Source organism: Coturnix japonica, chromosome 24 (assembly GCF_054131305.1).
Source record: "Coturnix japonica strain WE chromosome 24, WE-NBRP24, whole genome shotgun sequence".
Classification (NCBI taxonomy): Eukaryota; Metazoa; Chordata; class Aves; order Galliformes; family Phasianidae; genus Coturnix; species Coturnix japonica.
The window spans coordinates 5052926-5075572 of record NC_140686.1 but is presented as its reverse complement, the minus strand read 5'-3'; the positions used below and the strand labels follow the sequence as shown (position 1 = coordinate 5075572).

The window sequence follows — 22647 nt, the reverse complement described above, 5'->3', positions numbered from 1 at the left end:
CTTTTCATTTCTTTTAATAAATTAAAGGATAAGGATAGTGTTCAAAAAAAGATTTGAATATCAGCAACCACTAACAAGTAGTTCAAAACATTGGCTGTAACATCAGTATTGAAGCAGCTTATTCTAAAGGAGAAAGATTTACATGTAGTCTTTAGCTTCCCAAAAAGTACAGCTTTTACTCATGTATAGCTAATACTGTTTTGAGATTTTACATAGAAGAAAAAATTAATTCCTTCTATTTACAGATGTTTGGGAATTCTGAAAAATGTTTAGAATCAAATCCAGGCCAAATCAGGAACGGCTTTGTCTTACTTACAATCCCCTTCCACGTACTGGGAGACTGCTGGCACATCCTGAAGTTTATTTCCCTCAGCTTATTCTCACAGAGTTTCATGCTCTGTGATCAGCCTGGAAAGCCTCTACTGAACTCACACATGTTGACTACGATCTCTTGAAGGCCATAAAAAGAAATGCACACAAGTACTTGGAGGCCAAAAGTTGGACCCAGTGCTCCAGACACAGACCAACTAGATGCTAAGTAGGGATGGACTCCTCCCTTCAGCTTCTTGACTCTGCAACCCAGGATGCTGCTGGCCTTCTCAGCTGCAAGATCATTCTGACTCATGTTGCACTTAATCTCTGCCAAAGCCCCCAGAGGCTTCTCAGCGAATCAGCTCACCAGCCAGAGCATTTCACTGTGTACACAAGGGGTTCCTCCTTCCCACGTGCAAGGGCTTTGAATTCGTTCTTGATTAATTTATTAGGCATAGGAGGTAAGATTCTAAAGACACGATTAGAGTCAGTGTTAAGGAAGAAATTCTCTGGGAAGCCTGGTCTGGTGGTTGGTGACCCTGCACATAGCAGGGGGGTTGAAACTAGATGATCATTGTGGTCCTTTTGAACCTGGGCCATTCTATGATTCTGTGATTAAGACCTCTATCACCTCCAGCAAAATTAATCTGAACCTCCACTGTGCATTTAGTTCTTTGAAAAATATACTTTTAAAACAGTTTGGGGAGCAGGGGACTACTCAGCATAGCTTTCATTACCGAGGAAAGTGCTTCAATTACAAGATTTAAAACAATCTAATTCTACGGATTATTTTATTAGCTTACCCTTTTACTGGCATTTCAAGTAATTTTGGTCTCTCCTCAGATGAAGAATTCTTTGTGTGTTTTTCTTCTATCATTTTTTCATTCTTCCTTAGAGCAAGCTTTTCTTTTACTGGTTGATGGGTAATATTGCCCACTGGTGTATTTGATTTATCAAGACTTTCCTGTTTCTCCACTGCTTGCATTTTGAAATGTTTCTGCTTCCTTTTTTCCTTCTCAACCTATGAAGAGAAAATTAAGCTTCATATATTTTTCTGATTCTAAAGGAGATCCAAGACCAAATAATCTAAGCTTGACTTTTAAAATAATGTAAAATAAAAAAGATTTTCCCCCAAAATTACTCTACAAAATGTACCAAGTCAACAAATATACTCTGAATTCACTCTTGATTTGAAGTATAACAATCAAACAAAAACAAAAAAGCAAAGCAGCCCTAAGGAAACAAACAATAGAAGCATTACTGATGGATAAGAAATCAGATGGACTACACAACAGTAGTTGTAGAAACACAAAGTATGAGTGGATGTATGATGTCGTACTTCCTTAATGATGAGGAAAAAAGCAAACTGAACTCAAAAGCAGAAACAGCTTCACAGCAATCAGGAATTTTAGTGAGAGGCAATGAAGGCACACCATGCACAAACCACAGCAAATGAAGAGATAAATCAAGACCCTGTTCAGAAGCTATTTTCATTCCTTGATCGACAATCAAAACTGGTGTACTTGTATGAATTTCTTTTTATGGTAATGAGGTGATAACTACTTACACTGGAAATGACTGCCACCTACTGTCAAACTGAAACAATACATTTTGCTTTCTCAAAACCTTCTGATTACATTATGGGGAAAAGCACAGTTCTCCACTGCTTTCCTTATTTATGAGTAACGTTCTTCTCTTAAGACAAAAAAACCAATTTGCACAAAGCACCTTCTTTTAATGATCAATAGCTAACATGAACAGGACCACCGATACTGAGAAAGACTAAAGAATAAGGAAAAGCAGGTGAACTTCTACCTCTTTTTGTAGCTCTACCTTCTCTTTTTCCAAAGCCAGGAATACCATTTGCAGCATTCCTACCTTACTCTTAAATCTTTCCACATCTTGTTTTAGTTCTTCATCCAGATTCCTTTTCAGCATGCCACAAGGTTGCTGAGCATGCGGGAAAAGATTTTCGATTTCTGTTTCTCCTATTTCCTTGTTTTTGATAAGGCAGTCTCTGGGAACACTGTCACTAAGACAGATGTCCTTGCCAATTTTCTTCTCATTTATAAAGCCAAGTGTACTTTCACCATTTGTGGAAACAGGTCTTATATTAGGAAGATTATTAGAAATGTCATCCCAAATATTTGTTTTTAAACAATGTCTCAGGGAATACTCAGGACTTCCCTCTACATCTCTACTAATCCCATTCTCATTCTCTTCCATTTCCTCTGCTTTTGATAGATGTACTTTTGTATTATCTGTGTAATTAGTGCAGCCTTCTTCATCTGGTATTCTCCAGGTATTTTCCATGCTCGCATTTAAGTTATTGTGATCAGGAAGGACACAGAGACTCGGAATAACTATTTCAGGTTTGGGTTCTTTTAGGTCTACATTAAGTTTCACATCTCCAAATTCACCTTTACTTTCTAACTTATCACTTGATTCTGTCACACAAGACGAAACACAAAGACTCTTCAATTCTTCAATGAGGTCATCTTCTGACACTTCTGCCACAAGGGATGGAGCTTTCTCAGATTCATTAATTTCACCAAACAGCTCTGCTGTAATGTTTGTAAAATTTCTTTTCAACTCCCTTTTCTCTTTTTCAATCCACATTTTTTGTATCTTTCTTCCCACGGCTTTAGACTTAACTGCTTGTCAGCACTGTGGGATTCCTCATTTTCTGCTAGGGCTTCCTGATGAGAAATTTCTGCTTTGTCAGTCTGCTTTTCATGTGCTGTATTTTCTATCAAGTTGGTAGTTTCTAAAACATATTTATCCTTAAGTAAGCAGGTAAAGACAGAAAAATTACCAAGAAAAATGAAATTACCGTTAAGCCATATAATTTACATTGCAAACTCACCCCATCATACAACAACAACAAAACAAAGATACCTTATTTATTTTTTCCTCAAAACAGAAGGATCTAGTTTAGAAACATAAACCAATCAAACAGATCAAAACCAATCAGTAACAACAGAAAACACAACTGCCCAAATTTTCCCATACTCCATTACTTTCTACTGACTGTCCCTTTAAACCCCCTGCTGGTGAGCGTTCATAACAAGCGTGAGTGATCATAACAAGCTTTTTTACTAACCACCACAAGGGACTGGCTACATTACAATCACTTATGCTCCTCAGAGTCAGAATTATTAAATTCTATTCCAAGCTCCCAAGACAAATATTTACAAGGAATACCTGTTCATTCCTGCCCTCAGCCCAAAATCAAGAACTGAGACATCTATCCAAACGGTACCATGCCTCAAGCTCACTGACCAGCTCCTCTCTCCAGCCTTCTCACTATCTCTGACTTCACAGTCCCTGCAAAGTTGCCCTTGGTTTGTGTTCCCTTCTGAACAAGGTCTGCAGCCTTGGCATCCCAAGGAACCACAACTATTGTCCTTCTTACTCTGGTTATAGAGGCCCTTTTCTCCTTCCACATAGTAACTCCACAAAAATCTTTCACAATGGAGAGCATCTCAGTCACCACCTGTCTCAGCCACTTCATTTCCAAGCTCCATTCACTTTGCACATCCGCTACCACCTTCCAATACTTAAGTTCCGCTCTCTACCTGCTGAAATGAATCACATCCCTCTTCCACAGTGCCTTGGATGTATGATGATATTACTTCCTCCACATCCCTTGAGGTATTACAGAAGACTCCAGACACTCAATGAAGATCCCTACCCAGTCCTGTATGCTCAATACAAACAGGACGCCTAGCCTATATGACCATAATGACCTTCAAAAAATATTTTCGAACACTTACTAACTTGATCAGATAAGGAGATATTTTGCAGAGGCAGAGAAAGCACTGACAGATCATATTTCAGGTTTTTACTTAATCTTTCTAATACACAGAGGAAAATCTGGCGTGTTTTGTCAAAGAAATAATCACATGATATAAAATTTTGCTCCCAAATGAGTATGTGTTTTGCATAGGAAAAAACAAAAAACCCACCACATGACTGCACTGTTTCTCAGAATTGCACGCAAGGAAAAACACAATATTTGGTTTCACATACCTGCCTCCCAAAGTTTTCAGTGGCATCCTTGACCATCTCTTTTTTAGCTGATGACGACACATGAACGGTAGATTCTGAGCGCTCACCTACAGTGAAAAAAAATTACATCTTTATAACGAACATGACTTATCACAAATTAATTATACCTAGAGTACATCCTGAATCATTGCATTTGTGAGAAAATAGCACAAACTAACACAGCCTCTCAAGCGTATGATTATTTACGATTTGAACATAATATTACAAAACAGTTTGAAGATGCCTCTGTGCGAACTAATCCCTCTCAGGGCATTTTCCCTTTTATTCCTAAGGGAAATTTGATGAAAATCAGTCAGAAATACACCTTTAAGAATCTCAAATGGTTTACATGTAGAACTATATTTATACATACATGACACACTGTATGCTAGACAGCAATCGGCTAGATTCCTCTAGCTACTTTCATTTCTCCTTGTTTTGTGCCACAAAGGGTCTCGTTTAACCCTTTTAGAGTTAGAAAAACTTGTACCATAGGAATTATAACACTGCAGAAGAAATACAGCTTGCTGAAACCCAAACATAGGAGTTTGAGACAAACTTTCACATATATTTCTTAATACCTGATCTTTGAGCAAATACATGGATTATAGAAAAAAAAACAGACTCGAGGAAGGATGAACAGAAAATACATGAAATGATGACATAAAATGAGCTATGAAAAGACTGTTTTTCCTATCTAACTTTGCCACGTCCCACACCATCACTGGACTACATTTCACATGACTACATAAAACAGACAAAACAAGAACTCACAGAATCACAGAAACACAAAGGATGGAAAAGACCTCCAAGATCATGGGTAAATTAGGTTGCTAAGTCACTATCCACCATATTTAAAGAGTTGTGGCAGTCAGGTAAAACCCTTAGTGACAGGAGAAAGGGAAACATCACACTTGTTTTTAAAGAGTTTAAGAAAGGAGGCACTTTCCAAGGCCCAGACAACCTTCTATTATGGAGTGACTAGAGTGGAGGATAAAGAAATAGCAACTGATGTTAGCTACCTAGAGAGCTCATCTCTCTAAATTGGAGAAATATCATGGATGGATTCTTTGGTAGACAGGGAAGTGCTGCCAAGTGGTGTATCTGATATGTTAGTGAAAAGAGATCGCATTCAGACAGATACTGACAGCCTACAGAAGCAGGTCTTATGATGTTCAGCAAGGCCAAGCGCAAGATCCTGCACCTGGGCTGGGAAGTCATCAGCTTCAGCACAGGCTGGACAATGAACAGACTGAGAGCAGTCCTGTGGAAAAGAACTTGGGGATAATGCTGGATGAGGAATTACATATAAGCTGAGAATGCATGCTTGCAGTCCAAAAAGCCAATTGCATCCTGGGCCACAAAAAAAGAAGCACTGCATGGCCAGCAGGCCAAGAGAGGTGGTGTCCCCTTCTACTCCACTCTTTCAAAACCCTACCAGGAGCACCGAGTTCATCTCCGGGGCCCCCAGCACAAAAAATCTCTGGCTAGAGCAGGTCCAGGGAAGGGTCTCAAAAAACAATTTGAGGACTGGAACACTTTTCCTATGAGGAAAGCTGACAGAGTTGGGGAATATAAGAGTTTGCAGAGACCGTATGATGGCCTTTCAATAATTAATGGGGGCTTACACGAAAGACTTTTAACTATGGCCTGTAGTGACAGAGCAAAGGGTAACAGTTTTAAACTAAAAGATCGTTCAGATTAGATATAAGGAATAAATTCTTGATGAGGGTGATGAGGCACTGCAACAGGTTACCCACAGCTGGGAAGTTTCAATTAGGTGATTTTTAAAGGTCCTTTCCAGCCCAATTCTATAATTCAATGATTCTAACCACCTTTTGTGCATCTTACAAAAACAATATCACTGCAGTAGAGAATCTCCTTTTCTTTATGCAAACACACGTACATTTTTTTTCTAGAAAGAAGTTTAACCTCTATTGTCATCAAAAGAAACAGTACCTTTTTTCCCAAGACATGGATTTCAAACAGCTTGAAGCAATTTCCATTCCATACTTAGAAGTTGCAATAGTTTTCTGAACTCTTATCTAATCATCTACTTCATATGCTTGCTTATATAGGTTTTCACCTGATTTGTAATTTTCAGGGCTCGTTGTAGAAATTCTAAGACCTTAATAGGGAACTGTTTTGTATCTTGCTAACAAATACTTAAATTCACATATATCAGAATTAAGAAACTAAGAACCCATTGAGGTTAGATATACTCTCTCCCATGTATAACAAATGATCTAGCTGCTTCACTTTTATTTATCTTTCCCAACCAAAAGGAATACCTGCCAACATACTTCCACTCACTACCTCCCACCTACACTCTCTTTCCCATGTCCTTCCACTAGCTCTAAACTCAGTGGCCAGTTTAAACAAAACATGAGAGGATGGCTTTGGAAGAGCATATGTAATACATGTTTTCATACAACTGCCAGAGAGGCAAAGAAAAAGCCAGGTAAATAATCAATCATGCTAATGAAGCATAAGCCTGTGAATCACCCATTCTGTCCCACCTGCAGCTCCTGGACAGCTCCATCTGCAGACCCTAGCCAGGAATCAGACACAGGACATGACCCCTATTGCTCCTCTGCAGATTGGTATATTTGGCAATGAGAAGGAAATGAGTAAATGTGGACTGCCTGACAAGGGGTGATGATAGCAGGTATGCTGGAGGAACCTTACACTGTAGAAGGATGTTTAGAAATGTTGAATGGAGCTGTAGTGGAGAAAACACCCAAAGATAGAGCCATATTTCATTAAATCTGCTGCTGAAATAACATCTTGCTAGCAAAACATTAATTTAATATGAAGAATTTACAACTACAATGTATCTGCCCACAAAGGGACATGACAAAAAAAAACCAACAACTATTTATAAATACCTTCAATATCATCTACACTCAATTTCTCCTGTGGATCTGCAAAACAAATGAATCAAATGCTTAATTAAATATGCTTATCAGAAAGATTTTAAAGCTAAAATCAGAATATAAAAGACATCATTACCTGATTTTTGCTTTTCTGTTTTTGAAGATGTTTCATTCATCTCTAAAACTGCAGAAACCTTTAACTATGAAAGACAAACCAATGAAAAATAAACACCCATACATTCAAAGTAACTACATATTCATTAATGAGCAGGACAAGTAGATTTCAATGAAAAGCATTTACCTGCAAATTACTGGGTTTCTCTGAAAAGCCTGGAGATGAAAAATGAAAGCGTTATTTTATTTAATTGAAGATATCTTTTATTCTTTACAACATTAGTAGGCTCTGTAATTGTTTCTTGCACAAATTACTTCATTGAGAGTGAAATAGCTAATATCCAATTATCTTATCACACAGAACTTGTAGTAGTATATAAGAAATACAGAGTAATTCCCATCATCCAACTTTTATTAAAAAAAAAAAAAAGAATCAAATCACAGAATGACAACAATTCATGTGAAGCATTAAGTCATGTCTATTAAGAGAACAAGATTAAAATATTTTGTTCCTTTTGGAAGCTGAATTCTGCTTTCTGGAAAAATTAATTAGAGCAGATAGCTTTGGCTTCTTAATGACCAATCAAGAAAGAACCCAGCAGAACTATGACTACTTCTATTCTAGCAGTGCATAATGTTGAGGCTACTTTCTCATTAACAGCTTATGGAGAGCAAGGGTACAAACACAGCAACCTCATACAAACATCATTCAATGAGGTAAAAACAATCTGGTTCTCAACTGACCTCTCTGGATCAGTTTGCAAGGAAATAAATGATACAAACATTGCTTGGTTGTAATGCACAACATGTGCGTTATTCCAAATCTTTTTCAAGTTTAGTGTCAAATCTTATTTCCTAACTCACACAACCTACTGCCCTGTGCTGCAGTCATCTTATACTTTACGACTCCATTCATGAAACAAGCATACAAAATGCTTCTACGAATTGTTCCACAAAATAATTTTTAGATTTAAATAAATACTAAAAACAAATCATCAAGACTTGATTTTCGAATACTAGGTGGTCAAGTAACATGGAAATACATTAAAAAGACTACCACAGTCACCTCTTCCCCCCTCCCACACTGATTTCAAGCTTAGCAGAATCATATGAAGCAGACATTAAAGACAATTGGTAAGTTGATTTATGGATTCCAGAAGCTTGCTAAGATTTGGTGTCTGCTTACAAAAATAAAATTGGACTTGCCTTTTAGGCTATGTCATTGAATCCATATTATAAGCCACATTGCCAAAGCACTCTCAAAAAGATAAAAGATTTATTCCAATAGCAAAATTTTCCAGCACACTTATGATCAATCAGGATGGTTATAAAGCAACTGCCATGAGCTGCAGGTGGAAACCCGCAGAAACATAACAAGAATTTGCCCACATATTTTAGTTCTTAAAGAAAAACAGGAAACTAAAAAAAATTAAATAAACAAACAAAAAGATTAACCAAATGATATTTTTCTTCTGCTGATTATCCAGAAATATCCAAATCCTCAGACAGATAAATCTTAAACCAGATACCACTCTCACCACTTTAAGCAACCACTTAAAGCAAAGAAAAACACCCGAACAAATACATATCCAAAAAGTATACATAATGAACGCAAGAACCGCCTGGACTAATCAAGCAGGCCAGCAAGTTCAGTGTTCACTGCTGTTAATTAACATCAGCCAAGCACTTCATTGCTACAGCACATACTCACTGAACAACAGGACTAACAAGGAAAACAAAAGAAAAAGTTCACTTGTCTATAAACACAGACAAATCCAATCTATCAGATAGTTACCCTTGTTGTGCTCCCCTGAAACACTCTGCAAGCGTACTCCATGTTCAACTGCAGGTGGGAGAAACACAGGAGGAGATGCTTTCCTCGAACCTTCAGAACACGGCTGTATAATACAGTACATACGCGTAAGAATTTGTACAAAACAATTTTTTTAAAATAAAATCTAACAAAGGCTTTTGCATTTTAAATAAAAGGGCAAAAAAATCCTCACAATTCATCTAAACTATTCCATAATGTTGATTAAGGCTGGCAAATCACAGAGCCACACAAGAAATTAACACAGGAAATCAAGATGTTGATTGTGAACAAGAAGCTGCAGCTCTGTGTTGATTGAACATTGGCATCAAATTTGTACCTGGCATTCAAATATCAGCCTACATTGCTGGGGCACATGTCCCACAATGTTGAGTGAGAGCATCACTACGTTGCAAAAGCAAGATTTGATTTGCTTAAAGGCCAAAAAGGCAAAGCTGATAGCGATTAAGCTATCTAGAAAGTCTCGTATTTTTAAGAAAGGAGTGGGGAATTAGTTTTTTTCCCAACAACAAAGGCTAGAGGGGAAGTAGCTACAGACCCTGCTCACTCTCATCTTGAGAATTATCAGACAGAAAGGATAAACACAGCCAGCACACTTGGTGTCTGCTGAACATGATTTTCAAAATCGGATTAAGTCTATCTAGAGAAGACAGAGGTTCTATACAGAAAAATCTAAATGTCTGGGTTGCTCAATGTATTGGCATCCATTAAACTCTGACTGGATCAGCAGAATAGATCTGAATAGTAGGAAAAAAAAAAAAATCCTCACAAAAATATGCCTGAGAAGTTCATAAGTTTAAAAGCAGCAATAAACTGCTGTATTAAAACTGTGCTAGAAAATCAACTCCAAAGCCTGCAGCCAGGAGGCCAACGTAAGTAGTCTGACATAACTTTGTCCCAGTACTATCTCAACAGAGAACCTACGCTACAGGTATTTCAATGACCCTCAGATACAGGACATCGAGCAGCAGCAACATGGGGTAAATAAGCCTCACCAGGGGCGGGGCTCAACTCAAAGGCAAGCTCTCACGTAGTTCTCATCTGGCTCTCCCACAGACCGGGGAGATGCACATATCACAGAAAGTACCTCAGAATCCCAGGGAGAATCAGACTCTTCCTTTTTCTCTGTTCCTACTGCTGGCAGAGCACCTACAAAAAAATGGACAAAGAGAGACACTGAGAATTTACTGCACTCCACTTTTATACCCCATCAGTCAAACAAAGGATCTGAAAGATGAGTAACAGTACTACAGCAAAGGACAAACCAAGAAATGAGTTACACTCAACGGTAGCTTTACACCCAGTCACATCACAGTATTCTGTTTTCTCCTCTTCATTTCTTTTCCAGCAAAAGATGCATAAGAATGGTGGCTGACATGACAATGTCCCTCGTGTTGGGACAACGTTAAGGAAGAAACTCCAGCATGCTTCAGTCTCAGCATATGGACACCCTGAGTCATCTTCCCTCTTGCCTACACCTCCATCATCTGGCACTTACTATCACATTCCACTCTACAGGACATACCACAAAAGCATGATACAAAACAACCTCACACTAAGAGGAAGCTGCCAACACACACGGCTCCTTGCTTAGTGCTATCAAGGGATACCTCACCTGACCATGATTCATAATCCTGCAACTTCTGACCAGGTACATACATAAGGACTGACATTTAGGAATGAAACAGAAGCTCACAGCTCCAATACAGTCCAGAACACTGCAAGCATTTTAAATCTTATCACTTCAAAGTCTAGTATCTTCTGACCACCAAACTCCCATCTAGAGCAGACCACAGTCAGTTCTCTCTTCTAAGCTACTCCATTATGTAAAACAAACTCAGGATTGACTCACACAGAAACGCAAGGAAAATTTACAGGAATGAGCCAGACAGGAGCAATGGCGTCCACTCTGGAAAACCATAACTGCTGATTCCAGCCTGAGTGCTGACTATTCACGCTTTTCCAAAATAAACTCTTTGCACATAAAATGCACTAAGAGAAAAGTGAATGCACCGTGAGTGCTGCTTCCACACCTTCTGAGCAGCAACTGACCAATAGCTACACGAGCTCTGAAAACATCTACAGCAACAAGATATCCTCTGGAGACGGACATACTATCTTCTGCTCTGAGAAACTGGGGTGAGTACCTAAGCACCCACCTCTCTCTGATCAGGTCATGCTCTCAAGCATACAAACGAGTACCACAGGAGAGATCTCCTACATTTTACAACTGAACAAGGTGAGGCACTAGAAGAGTCTTCTCGGACTTTGAATCAGGTCAGCTCTTGGCTGAAGCCCTGAAAAACCACAGCTTTTCAATCTGATAGTACCCATTAGAAAGGGAATCAATAGTGTCACACACAAGGCACACTAGACTACCTACTTGTTTTGTGCAGATCAAGGAGAACACAGCAACAAAATTAATAAAGAAACTTGCATCATACATAATCATTAGGAACCCAGCACCACCATTTGTGACCTTTAGGAAAGAACGAAAAGCAACAAAAGCTGCAGACCTTCTCCACCACAGCAGGCTAGGGTTCACAGCTAAATCTTAAGCCAGATACCACTCCCACCACTTTAAGCAACCACTTAAAGCAAAGAAAAACACCCGAACAAATACATATCCAAAAAGTATACATAATGAACGCAAGAACCGCCTGGACTAATCAAGCAGGCCAGCAAGTTCAGTGTTCACTGCTGTTAATTAACATCAGCCAAGCACTTCATTGCTACAGCACATACTCACTGAACAACAGGACTAACAAGGAAAACAAAAGAAAAAGTTCACTTGTCTATAAACACAGACAAATCCAATCTATCAGATAGTTACCCTTGTTGTGCTCCCCTGAAACACTCTGCAAGCGTACTCCATGTTCAACTGCAGGTGGGAGAAACACAGGAGGAGATGCTTTCCTCGAACCTTCAGAACACGGCTGTACAATACAGTACATACGCGTAAGAATTTGTACAAAACAATTTTTTTAAAATAAAATCTAACAAAGGCTTTTGCATTTTAAATAAAAGGGCAAAAAAATCCTCACAATTCATCTAAACTATTCCATAATGTTGATTAAGGCTGGCAAATCACAGAGCCACACAAGAAATTAACACAGGAAATCAAGATGTTGATTGTGAACAAGAAGCTGCAGCTCTGTGTTGATTGAACATTGGCATCAAATTTGCACCTGGCATTCAAATATCAGCCTACATTGCTGGGGCACATGTCCCACAATGTTGAGTGAGTGCATCACTACGTTGCAAAAGCAAGATTTGATTTGCTTAAAGGCCAAAAAGGCAAAGCTGATAGCGATTAAGCTATCTAGAAAGTCTTGTATTTTTAAGAAAGGAGTAGGGAATTAGTTTTTTTCCCAACAACAAAGGCTAGAGGGGAAGTAGCTACAGACCCTGCTCACTCTCATCTTGAGAATTATCAGACAGAAAGGATAAACACAGCCAGCACACTTGGTGTCTGCTGAACATGATTTTCAAAATCGGATTAAGTCTATCTAGAGAAGACAGAGGTTCTATACAGAAAAATCTAAATGTCTGGGTTGCTCAATGTATTGGCATCCGTTAAACTCTGACTGGATCAGCAGAATAGATCTGAATAATAGGAAAAAAAAAAAATCCTCACAAAAATATGCCTGAGAAGTTCATAAGTTTAAAAGCAGCAATAAACTGCTGTATTAAAACTGTGCTAGAAAATCAACTCCAAAGCCTGCAGCCAGGAGGCCAACGTAAGTAGTGTGACATAACTTTGTCCCAGTACTATCTCAACAGAGAACCTACGCTACAGGTATTTCAATGACCCTCAGATACAGGACATCGAGCAGCAGCAACATGGGGTAAATAAGCCTCACCAGGGGCGGGGCTCAACTCAAAGGCAAGCTCTCACGTAGTTCTCATCTGGCTCTCCCACAGACCGGGGAGATGCACATATCACAGAAAGTACCTCAGAATCCCAGGGAGAATCAGACTCTTCCTTTTTCTCTGTTCCTACTGCTGGCAGAGCACCTACAAAAAAATGGACAAAGAGAGACACTGAGAATTTACTGCACTCCACTTTTATACCCCATCAGTCAAACAAAGGATCTGAAAGATGAGTAACAGTACTACAGCAAAGGACAAACCAAGAAATGAGTTACACTCAACGGTAGCTTTACACCCAGTCACATCACAGTATTCTGTTTTCTCCTCTTCATTTCTTTTCCAGCAAAAGATGCATAAGAATGGTGGCTGACATGACAATGTCCCTCGTGTTGGGACAACGTTAAGGAAGAAACTCCAGCATGCTTCAGTCTCAGCATATGGACACCCTGAGTCATCTTCCCTCTTGCCTACACCTCCATCATCTGGCACTTACTATCACATTCCACTCTACAGGACATACCACAAAAGCATGATACAAAACAACCTCACACTAAGAGGAAGCTGCCAACACACACGGCTCCTTGCTTAGTGCTATCAAGGGATACCTCACCTGACCATGATTCATAATCCTGCAACTTCTGACCAGGTACATACATAAGGACTGACATTTAGGAATGAAACAGAAGCTCACAGCTCCAATACAGTCCAGAACACTGCAAGCATTTTAAATCTTATCACTTCAAAGTCTAGTATCTTCTGACCACCAAACTCCCATCTAGAGCAGACCACAGTCAGTTCTCTCTTCTAAGCTACTCCATTATGTAAAACAAACTCAGGATTGACTCGCACAGAAACGCAAGGAAAATTTACAGGAATGAGCCAGACAGGAGCAATGGCGTCCACTCTGGAAAACCATAACTGCTGATTCCAGCCTGAGTGCTGACTATTCACGCTTTTCCAAAATAAACTTTTTGCACATAAAATGCACTAAGAGAAAAGTGAATGCACCGTGAGTGCTGCTTCCACACCTTCTGAGCAGCAACTGACCAATAGCTACACGAGCTCTGAAAACATCTACAGCAACAAGATATCCTCTGGAGACGGACATACTATCTTCTGCTCTGAGAAACTGGGGTGAGTACCTAAGCACCCACCTCTCTCTGATCAGGTCATGCTCTCAAGCATACAAACGAGTAGCACAGGAGAGATCTCCTACATTTTACAACTGAACAAGGTGAGGCACTGGAAGAGTCTTCTCCGACTTTGAATCAGGTCAGCTCTTGGCTGAAGCCCTGAAAAACCACAGCTTTTCAATCTGATAGTACCCATTAGAAAGGGAATCAATAGTGTCACACACAAGGCACACTAGACTACCTACTTGTTTTGTGCAGATCAAGGAGAACACAGCAACAAAATTAATAAAGAAACTTGCATCATACATAATCATTAGGAACCCAGCACCACCATTTGTGACCTTTAGGAAAGAACGAAAAGCAACAAAAGCTGCAGACCTTCTCCACCACAGCAGGCTAGGGTTCACAGCTAAATCTTAAACCAGATACCACTCCCACCACTTTAAGCAACCACTTAAAGCAAAGAAAAACACCCGAACAAATACATATCCAAAAAGTATACATAATGAACGCAAGAACCGCCTGGACTAATCAAGCAGGCCAGCAAGTTCAGTGTTCACTGCTGTTAATTAACATCAGCCAAGCACTTCATTGCTACAGCACATACTCACTGAACAACAGGACTAACAAGGAAAACAAAAGAAAATTTTCACTTGTCTATAAACACAGACAAATCCAATCTATCAGATAGTTACCCTTGTTGTGCTCCCCTGAAACACTCTGCAAGCGTACTCCATGTTCAACTGCAGATGGGAGAAACACAGGAGGAGATGCTTTCCTCGAACCTTCAGAACACGGCTGTATAATACAGTACATACGCGTAAGAATTTGTACAAAACAATTTTTTTAAAATAAAATCTAACAAAGGCTTTTGCATTTTAAATAAAAGGGCAAAAAAATCCTCACAATTCATCTAAACTATTCCATAATGTTGATTAAGGCTGGCAAATCACAGAGCCACACAAGAAATTAACACAGGAAATCAAGATGTTGATTGTGAACAAGAAGCTGCAGCTCTGTGTTGACTGAACATTGGCATCAAATTTGCACCTGGCATTCAAATATCAGCCTACATTGCTGGGGCACATGTCCCACAATGTTGAGTGAGTGCATCACTACGTTGCAAAAGCAAGATTTGATTTGCTTAAAGGCCAAAAAGGCAAAGCTGATAGCGATTAAGCTATCTAGAAAGTCTTGTATTTTTAAAAAGGAGTGGGGAATTAGTTTTTTTCCCAACAACAAAGGCTAGAGTGGAAGTAGCTACAGACCCTGCTCACTCTCATCTTGAGAATTATCAGACAGAAAGGATAAACACAGCCAGCACACTTGGTGTCTGCTGAACATGATTTTCAAAATCGGATTAAGTCTATCTAGAGAAGACAGAGGTTCTATACAGAAAAATCTAAATGTCTGGGTTGCTCAATGTACTGGTATCCGTTAAACTCTGACTGGATCAGCAGAATAGATCTGAATAGTAGGAAAAAAAAAATCCTCAAAAAAATATGACTGAGAAGTTCATAAGTTTAAAAGCAGCAATAAACTGCTGTATTAAAACTGTGCTAGAAAATCAACTCCAAAGCCTGCAGCCAGGAGGCCAACGTAAGTAGTCTGACATAACTTTGTCCCAGTACTATCTCAACAGAGAACCTACGCTACAGGTATTTCAATGACCCTCAGATACAGGACATCGAGCAGCAGCAACATGGGGTAAATAAGCCTCACCAGGGGCGGGGCTCAACTCAAAGGCAAGCTCTCACGTAGTTCTCATCTGGCTCTCCCACAGACCGGGGAGATGCACATATCACAGAAATACCTCAGAATCCCAGGGAGAATCAGACTCTTCCTTTTTCTCTGTTCCTACTGCTGGCAGAGCACCTACAAAAAAATGGACAAAGAGAGACACTGAGAATTTACTGCACTCCACTTTTATACCCCATCAGTCAAACAAAGGATCTGAAAGATGAGTAACAGTACTACAGCAAAGGACAAACCAAGAAATGAGTTACACTCAACGGTAGCTTTACACCCAGTCACATCACAGTATTCTGTTTTCTCCTCTTCATTTCTTTTCCAGCAAAAGATGCATAAGAATGGTGGCTGACATGACAATGTCCCTCGTGTTGGGACAACGTTAAGGAAGAAACTCCAGCACGCTTCAGTCTCAGCATATGGACACCCTGAGTCATCTTCCCTCTTGCCTACACCTCCATCATCTGGCACTTACTATCACATTCCACTCTACAGGACATACCACAAAAGCACGATACAAAACAACCTCACACTAAGAGGAAGCTGCCAACACACACGGCTCCTTGCTTAGTGCTATCAAGGGATACCTCACCTGACCATGATTCATAATCCTGCAACTTCTGACCAGGTACATACATAAGGACTGACATTTAGGAATGAAACAGAAGCTCACAGCTCCAATACAGTCCAGAACACTGCAAGCATTTTAAATCTTATCACTTCAAAGTCTAGTATCTTCTGACCACCAAACTCCCATCTAGAGCAGACCACAGTCAGTTCTCTCTTCTAAGCTACTCCATTATGTAAAACAAACTCAGGATTGACTCACACAGAAACGCAAGGAAAATTTACAGGAATGAGCCAGACAGGAGCAATGGCGTCCACTCTGGAAAACCATAACTGCTGATTCCAGCCTGAGTGCTGACTATTCACGCTTTTCCAAAATAAACTCTTTGCACATAAAATGCACTAAGAGAAAAGTGAATGCACCGTGAGTGCTGCTTCCACACCTTCTGAGCAGCAACTGACCAATAGCTACACGAGCTCTGAAAACATCTACAGCAACAAGATATCCTCTGGAGACGGACATACTATCTTCTGCTCTGAGACCCTGGGGTGAGTACCTAAGCACCCACCTCTCTCTGAGGTCATGCTCTCAAGCATACAAACGAGTAGCACAGGAGAGATCTCCTACATTTTACAACTGAACAAGGTGAGGCACTGGAAGAGTCTTCTCCGACTTTGAATCAGGTCAGCTCTTGGCTGAAGCCCTGAAAAACCACAGCTTTTCAATCTGATAGTACCCATTAGAAAGGGAATCAATAGTGTCACACACAAGGCACACTAGACTACCTACTTGTTTTGTGCAGATCAAGGAGAACACAGCAACAAAATTAATAAAGAAACTTGCATCATACATAATCATTAGGAACCCAGCACCACCATTTGTGACCTTTAGGAAAGAACGAAAAGCAACAAAAGCTGCAGACCTTCTCTACCACAGCAGGCTAGGGTTCACAGCTAAATCTTAAACCAGATACCACTCCCACCACTTTAAGCAACCACTTAAAGCAAAGAAAAACACCCAAACAAACACATATCCAAAAAGTATACATAATGAACGCAAGAACCGCCTGGACTAATCAAGCAGGCCAGCAAGTTCAGTGTTCACTGCTGTTAATTAACATCAGCCAAGCACTTCATTGCTACAGCACATACTCACTGAACAACAGGACTGACAAGGAAAACAAAAGAAAAAGTTCACTTGTCTATAAACACAGACAAATCCAATCTATCAGATAGTTACCCTTGTTGTGCTCCCCTGAAACACTCTGCAAGCGTACTCCATGTTCAACTGCAGGTGGGAGAAACACAGGAGGAGATGCTTTCCTCGAACCTTCAGAACACGGCTGTATAATACAGTACATACGGTAAGAATTGGTACAAAACAATTTTTTTAAAATAAAATCTAACAAAGGCTTTTGCATTTTAAATAAAAGGGCAAAAAAATCCTCACAATTCATCTAAACTATTCCATAATGTTGATTAAGGCTGGCAAATCACAGAGCCACACAAGAAATTAACACCGGAAATCAAGATGTTGATTGTGAACAAGAAGCTGCAGCTCTGTGTTGATTGAACATTGGCATCAAATTTGCACCTGGCATTCAAATATCAGCCTACATTGCTGGGGCACATGTCCCACAATGTTGAGTGAGTGCATCACTACGTTGCAAAAGCAAGATTTGATTTGCTTAAAGGCCAAAAAGGCAAAGCTGATAGCGATTAAGCTATCTAGAAAGTCTCGTATTTTTAAGAAAGGAGTGGGGAATTAGTTTTTTTCCCAACAACAAAGGCTAGAGGGGAAGTAGCTACAGACCCTGCTCACTCTCATCTTGAGAATTATCAGACAGAAAGGATAAACACAGCCAGCACACTTGGTGTCTGCTGAACACGATTTTCAAAATCGGATTAAGTCTATCTAGAGAAGACAGAGGTTCTATACAGAAAAATCTAAATGTCTGGGTTGCTCAATGTATTGGCATCCATTAAACTCTGACTGGATCAGCAGAATAGATCTGAATAGTAGGAAAAAAAAAAAATCCTCACAAAAATATGCCTGAGAAGTTCATAAGTTTAAAAGCAGCAATAAACTGCTGTATTAAAACTGTGCTAGAAAATCAACTCCAAAGCCTGCAGCCAGGAGGCCAACGTAAGTAGTCTGACATAACTTTGTCCCAGTACTATCTCAACAGAGAACCTACGCTACAGGTATTTCAATGACCCTCAGATACAGGACATCGAGCAGCAGCAACATGGGGTAAATAAGCCTCACCAGGGGCGGGGCTCAACTCAAAGGCAAGCTCTCACGTAGTTCTCATCTGGCTCTCCCACAGACCGGGGAGATGCACATATCACAGAAAGTACCTCAGAATCCCAGGGAGAATCAGACTCTTCCTTTTTCTCTGTTCCTACTGCTGGCAGAGCACCTACAAAAAAATGGACAAAGAGAGACACTGAGAATTTACTGCACTCCACTTTTATACCCCATCAGTCAAACAAAGGATCTGAAAGATGAGTAACAGTACTACAGCAAAGGACAAACCAAGAAATGAGTTACACTCAACAGTAGCTTTACACCCAGTCACATCACAGTATTCTGTTTTCTCCTCTTCATTTCTTTTCCAGCAAAAGATGCATAAGAATGGTGGCTGACATGACAATGTCCCTCGTGTTGGGACAACGTTAAGGAAGAAACTCCAGCATGCTTCAGTCTCAGCATATGGACACCCTGAGTCATCTTCCCTCTTGCCTACACCTCCATCATCTGGCACTTACTATCACATTCCACTCTACAGGACATACCACAAAAGCACGATTCAAAACAACCTCACACTAAGAGGAAGCTGCCAACACACACGGCTCCTTGCTTAGTGCTATCAAGGGATACCTCACCTGACCATGATTCATAATCCTGCAACTTCTGACCAGGTACATACATAAGGACTGACATTTAGGAATGAAACAGAAGCTCACAGCTCCAATACAGTCCAGAACACTGCAAGCATTTTAAATCTTATCACTTCAAAGTCTAGTATCTTCTGACCACCAAACTCCCATCTAGAGCAGACCACAGTCAGTTCTCTCTTCTAAGCTACTCCATTATGTAAAACAAACTCAGGATTGACTCACACAGAAACGCAAGGAAAATTTACAGGAATGAGCCAGACAGGAGCAATGGCGTCCACTCTGGAAAATCATAACTGCTGATTCCAGCCTGAGTGCTGACTATTCATGCTTTTCCAAAATAAACTCTTTGCACATAAAATGCACTAAGAGAAAAGTGAATGCACTGTGAGTGCTGCTTCCACACCTTCTGAGCAGCAACTGACCAATAGCTACACGAGCTCTGAAAACATCTACAGCAACAAGATATCCTCTGGAGACGGACATACTATCTTCTGCTCTGAGACCCTGGGGTGAGTACCTAAGCACCCACCTCTCTCTGAGGTCATGCTCTCAAGCATACAAACGAGTAGCACAGGAGAGATCTCCTACATTTTACAACTGAACAAGGTGAGGCACTGGAAGAGTCTTCTCCGACTTTGAATCAGGTCAGCTCTTGGCTGAAGCCCTGAAAAACCACAGCTTTTCAATCTGATAGCACCCATTAGAAAGGGAATCAATAGTGTCACACACAAGGCACACTAGACTACCTACTTGTTTTGTGCAGATCAAGGAGAACACAGCAACAAAATTAATAAAGAAACTTGCATCATACATAATCATTAGGAACCCAGCACCACCATTTGTGACCTTTAGGAAAGAACGAAAAGCAACAAAAGCTGCAGACCTTCTCTACCACAGCAGGCTAGGGTTCACAGCTAAATCTTAAACCAGATACCACTCCCACCACTTTAAGCAACCACTTAAAGCAAAGAAAAACACCCGAACAAACACATATCCAAAAAGTATACATAATGAACGCAAGAACCGCCTGGACTAATCAAGCAGGCCAGCAAGTTCAGTGTTCACTGCTGTTAATTAACATCAGCCAAGCACTTCATTGCTACAGCACATACTCACTGAACAACAGGACTAACAAGGAAAACAAAAGAAAAAGTTCACTTGTCTATAAACACAGACAAATCCAATCTATCAGATAGTTACCCTTGTTGTGCTCCCCTGAAACACTCTGCAAGCGTACTCCATGTTCAACTGCAGGTGGGAGAAACACAGGAGGAGATGCTTTCCTCGAACCTTCAGAACACGGCTGTACAATACAGTACATACGGTAAGAATTGGTACAAAACAATTTTTTTAAAATAAAATCTAACAAAGGCTTTTGCATTTTAAATAAAAGGGCAAAAAAATCCTCACAATTCATCTAAACTATTCCATAATGTTGATTAAGGCTGGCAAATCACAGAGCCACACAAGAAATTAACACAGGAAATCAAGATGTTGATTGTGAACAAGAAGCTGCAGCTCTGTGTTGATTGAACATTGGCATCAAATTTGCACCTGGCATTCAAATATCAGCCTACATTGCTGGGGCACATGTCCCACAATGTTGAGTGAGTGCATCACTACGTTGCAAAAGCAAGATTTGATTTGCTTAAAGGCCAAAAAGGCAAAGCTGATAGCGATTAAGCTATCTAGAAAGTCTCGTATTTTTAAGAAAGGAGTGGGGAATTAGTTTTTTTCCCAACAACAAAGGCTAGAGGGGAAGTAGCTACAGACCCTGCTCACTCTCATCTTGAGAATTATCAGACAGAAAGGATAAACACAGCCAGCACACTTGGTGTCTGCTGAACACGATTTTCAAAATCGGATTAAGTCTATCTAGAGAAGACAGAGGTTCTATACAGAAAAATCTAAATGTCTGGGTTGCTCAATGTATTGGCATCCATTAAACTCTGACTGGATCAGCAGAATAGATCTGAATAGTAGGAAAAAAAAAAATCCTCACAAAAATATGCCTGAGAAGTTCATAAGTTTAAAAGCAGCAATAAACTGCTGTATTAAAACTGTGCTAGAAAATCAACTCCAAAGCCTGCAGCCAGGAGGCCAACGTAAGTAGTCTGACATAACTTTGTCCCAGTACTATCTCAACAGAGAACCTACGCTACAGGTATTTCAATGACCCTCAGATACAGGACATCGAGCAGCAGCAACATGGGGTAAATAAGCCTCACCAGGGGCGGGGCTCAACTCAAAGGCAAGCTCTCACGTAGTTCTCATCTGGCTCTCCCACAGACCGGGGAGATGCACATATCACAGAAAGTACCTCAGAATCCCAGGGAGAATCAGACTCTTCCTTTTTCTCTGCTCCTACTGTGGGTTGGGCTTCTACAAAAAAAAAGGAGAAATACAGACACTGAGAAATATACTGCACTACACTTTTATACCCCATCAGTCAAATAAAGGATCTGAAAGACTAGCAGTAATTCTACAGCAAAGAACAAACCAAACAGTGAGTCCCACTCAAGGGTAACTTTACATCCAGTCACATCACAGTATTCTCTTCACTCCTCTTCATCTGTTTTCCAGCAGAAGATGCCCAAGCAGGACAGCTGACATGGCTACGTTCACCATGTTTGGACAATGTTCTGTGCAGCATCTGACCAATAGCTACACATGCTCTGAAGAAGTCTACTGCAACAAGCAGTGCTCTGGAGTCAGACAATGGAAATAGTATCTTCTGCTTTCACACCCTGGGGTCTATGCCAAATTACCCAACTCTCTCTGAGCTGGTCATGCTCTCAAGCCCACAAAGGTTTAGCAAAGGAGAGATCTCCTACATTCTACAACTGAACAAGTTGAGGTACTGGAAGAGTCTTCTCTGAGTTTGAATCAGGTCAGCTCTTGGCTGAATCCCTGAAAAACCACAGCTTTTCAATCTGACAGTACCCATTCGAAAGGGAATCAGCAGTGCCACACACAAGACACACTAGACTACCTACTTGTTTTGTTCAGATATAGGAGAATACAGCAACAAAATTAATAAAGAAACTTGCATCATACGTAATCATTAGGAATCCAGCACCACCATTTGTGACCGTTAGGTAAGAACAAAAAAAAACAAAAGCTGCAGACCTTCTCTACCACAGCAGGCTAGGGTTCACAGGTAACAGGAAAGTTTATCATCTTTGAGGATAATCATCATTTTACTTTATTTACTGAACATTAATACTTATAGAGGAGC

General features: G+C 40.2%; 1 protein-coding gene and 1 pseudogene across 2 annotated transcripts in view; both read right to left on the bottom strand.

Moving 5' to 3' along the window:
• Positions 1–22647, bottom strand: part of LOC146757138 (uncharacterized) — a 49846-nt pseudogene that overhangs the window by 15355 nt on the left and 11844 nt on the right. Inside the window, exons 13-20 of the transcript XR_014936951.1 lie at positions 21778–21791; positions 9148–9295; positions 7540–7568; positions 7375–7438; positions 4345–4430; positions 2096–3095; positions 1902–1908; positions 1116–1333 (exon numbers count right to left, since the gene is read on the bottom strand). The product of XR_014936951.1 is annotated as an uncharacterized LOC146757138 (transcript). The remainder of the gene's footprint in view (positions 1–1115; positions 1334–1901; positions 1909–2095; positions 3096–4344; positions 4431–7374; positions 7439–7539; positions 7569–9147; positions 9296–21777; positions 21792–22647) is intronic.
• On the bottom strand, positions 9531–18534 carry LOC146757139 (uncharacterized). Its single transcript, XM_085523480.1, has 6 exons — positions 17746–18534; positions 16003–16064; positions 14885–14987; positions 13139–13200; positions 12017–12119; positions 9531–10332 (listed from the first exon to the last, which is right to left on the bottom strand). The coding sequence occupies exons 1-6, from the start codon at positions 17960–17962 to the stop codon at positions 10196–10198; spliced, it is 684 nt and encodes a 227-aa protein (XP_085379606.1). The 5' UTR covers positions 17963–18534; the 3' UTR covers positions 9531–10195.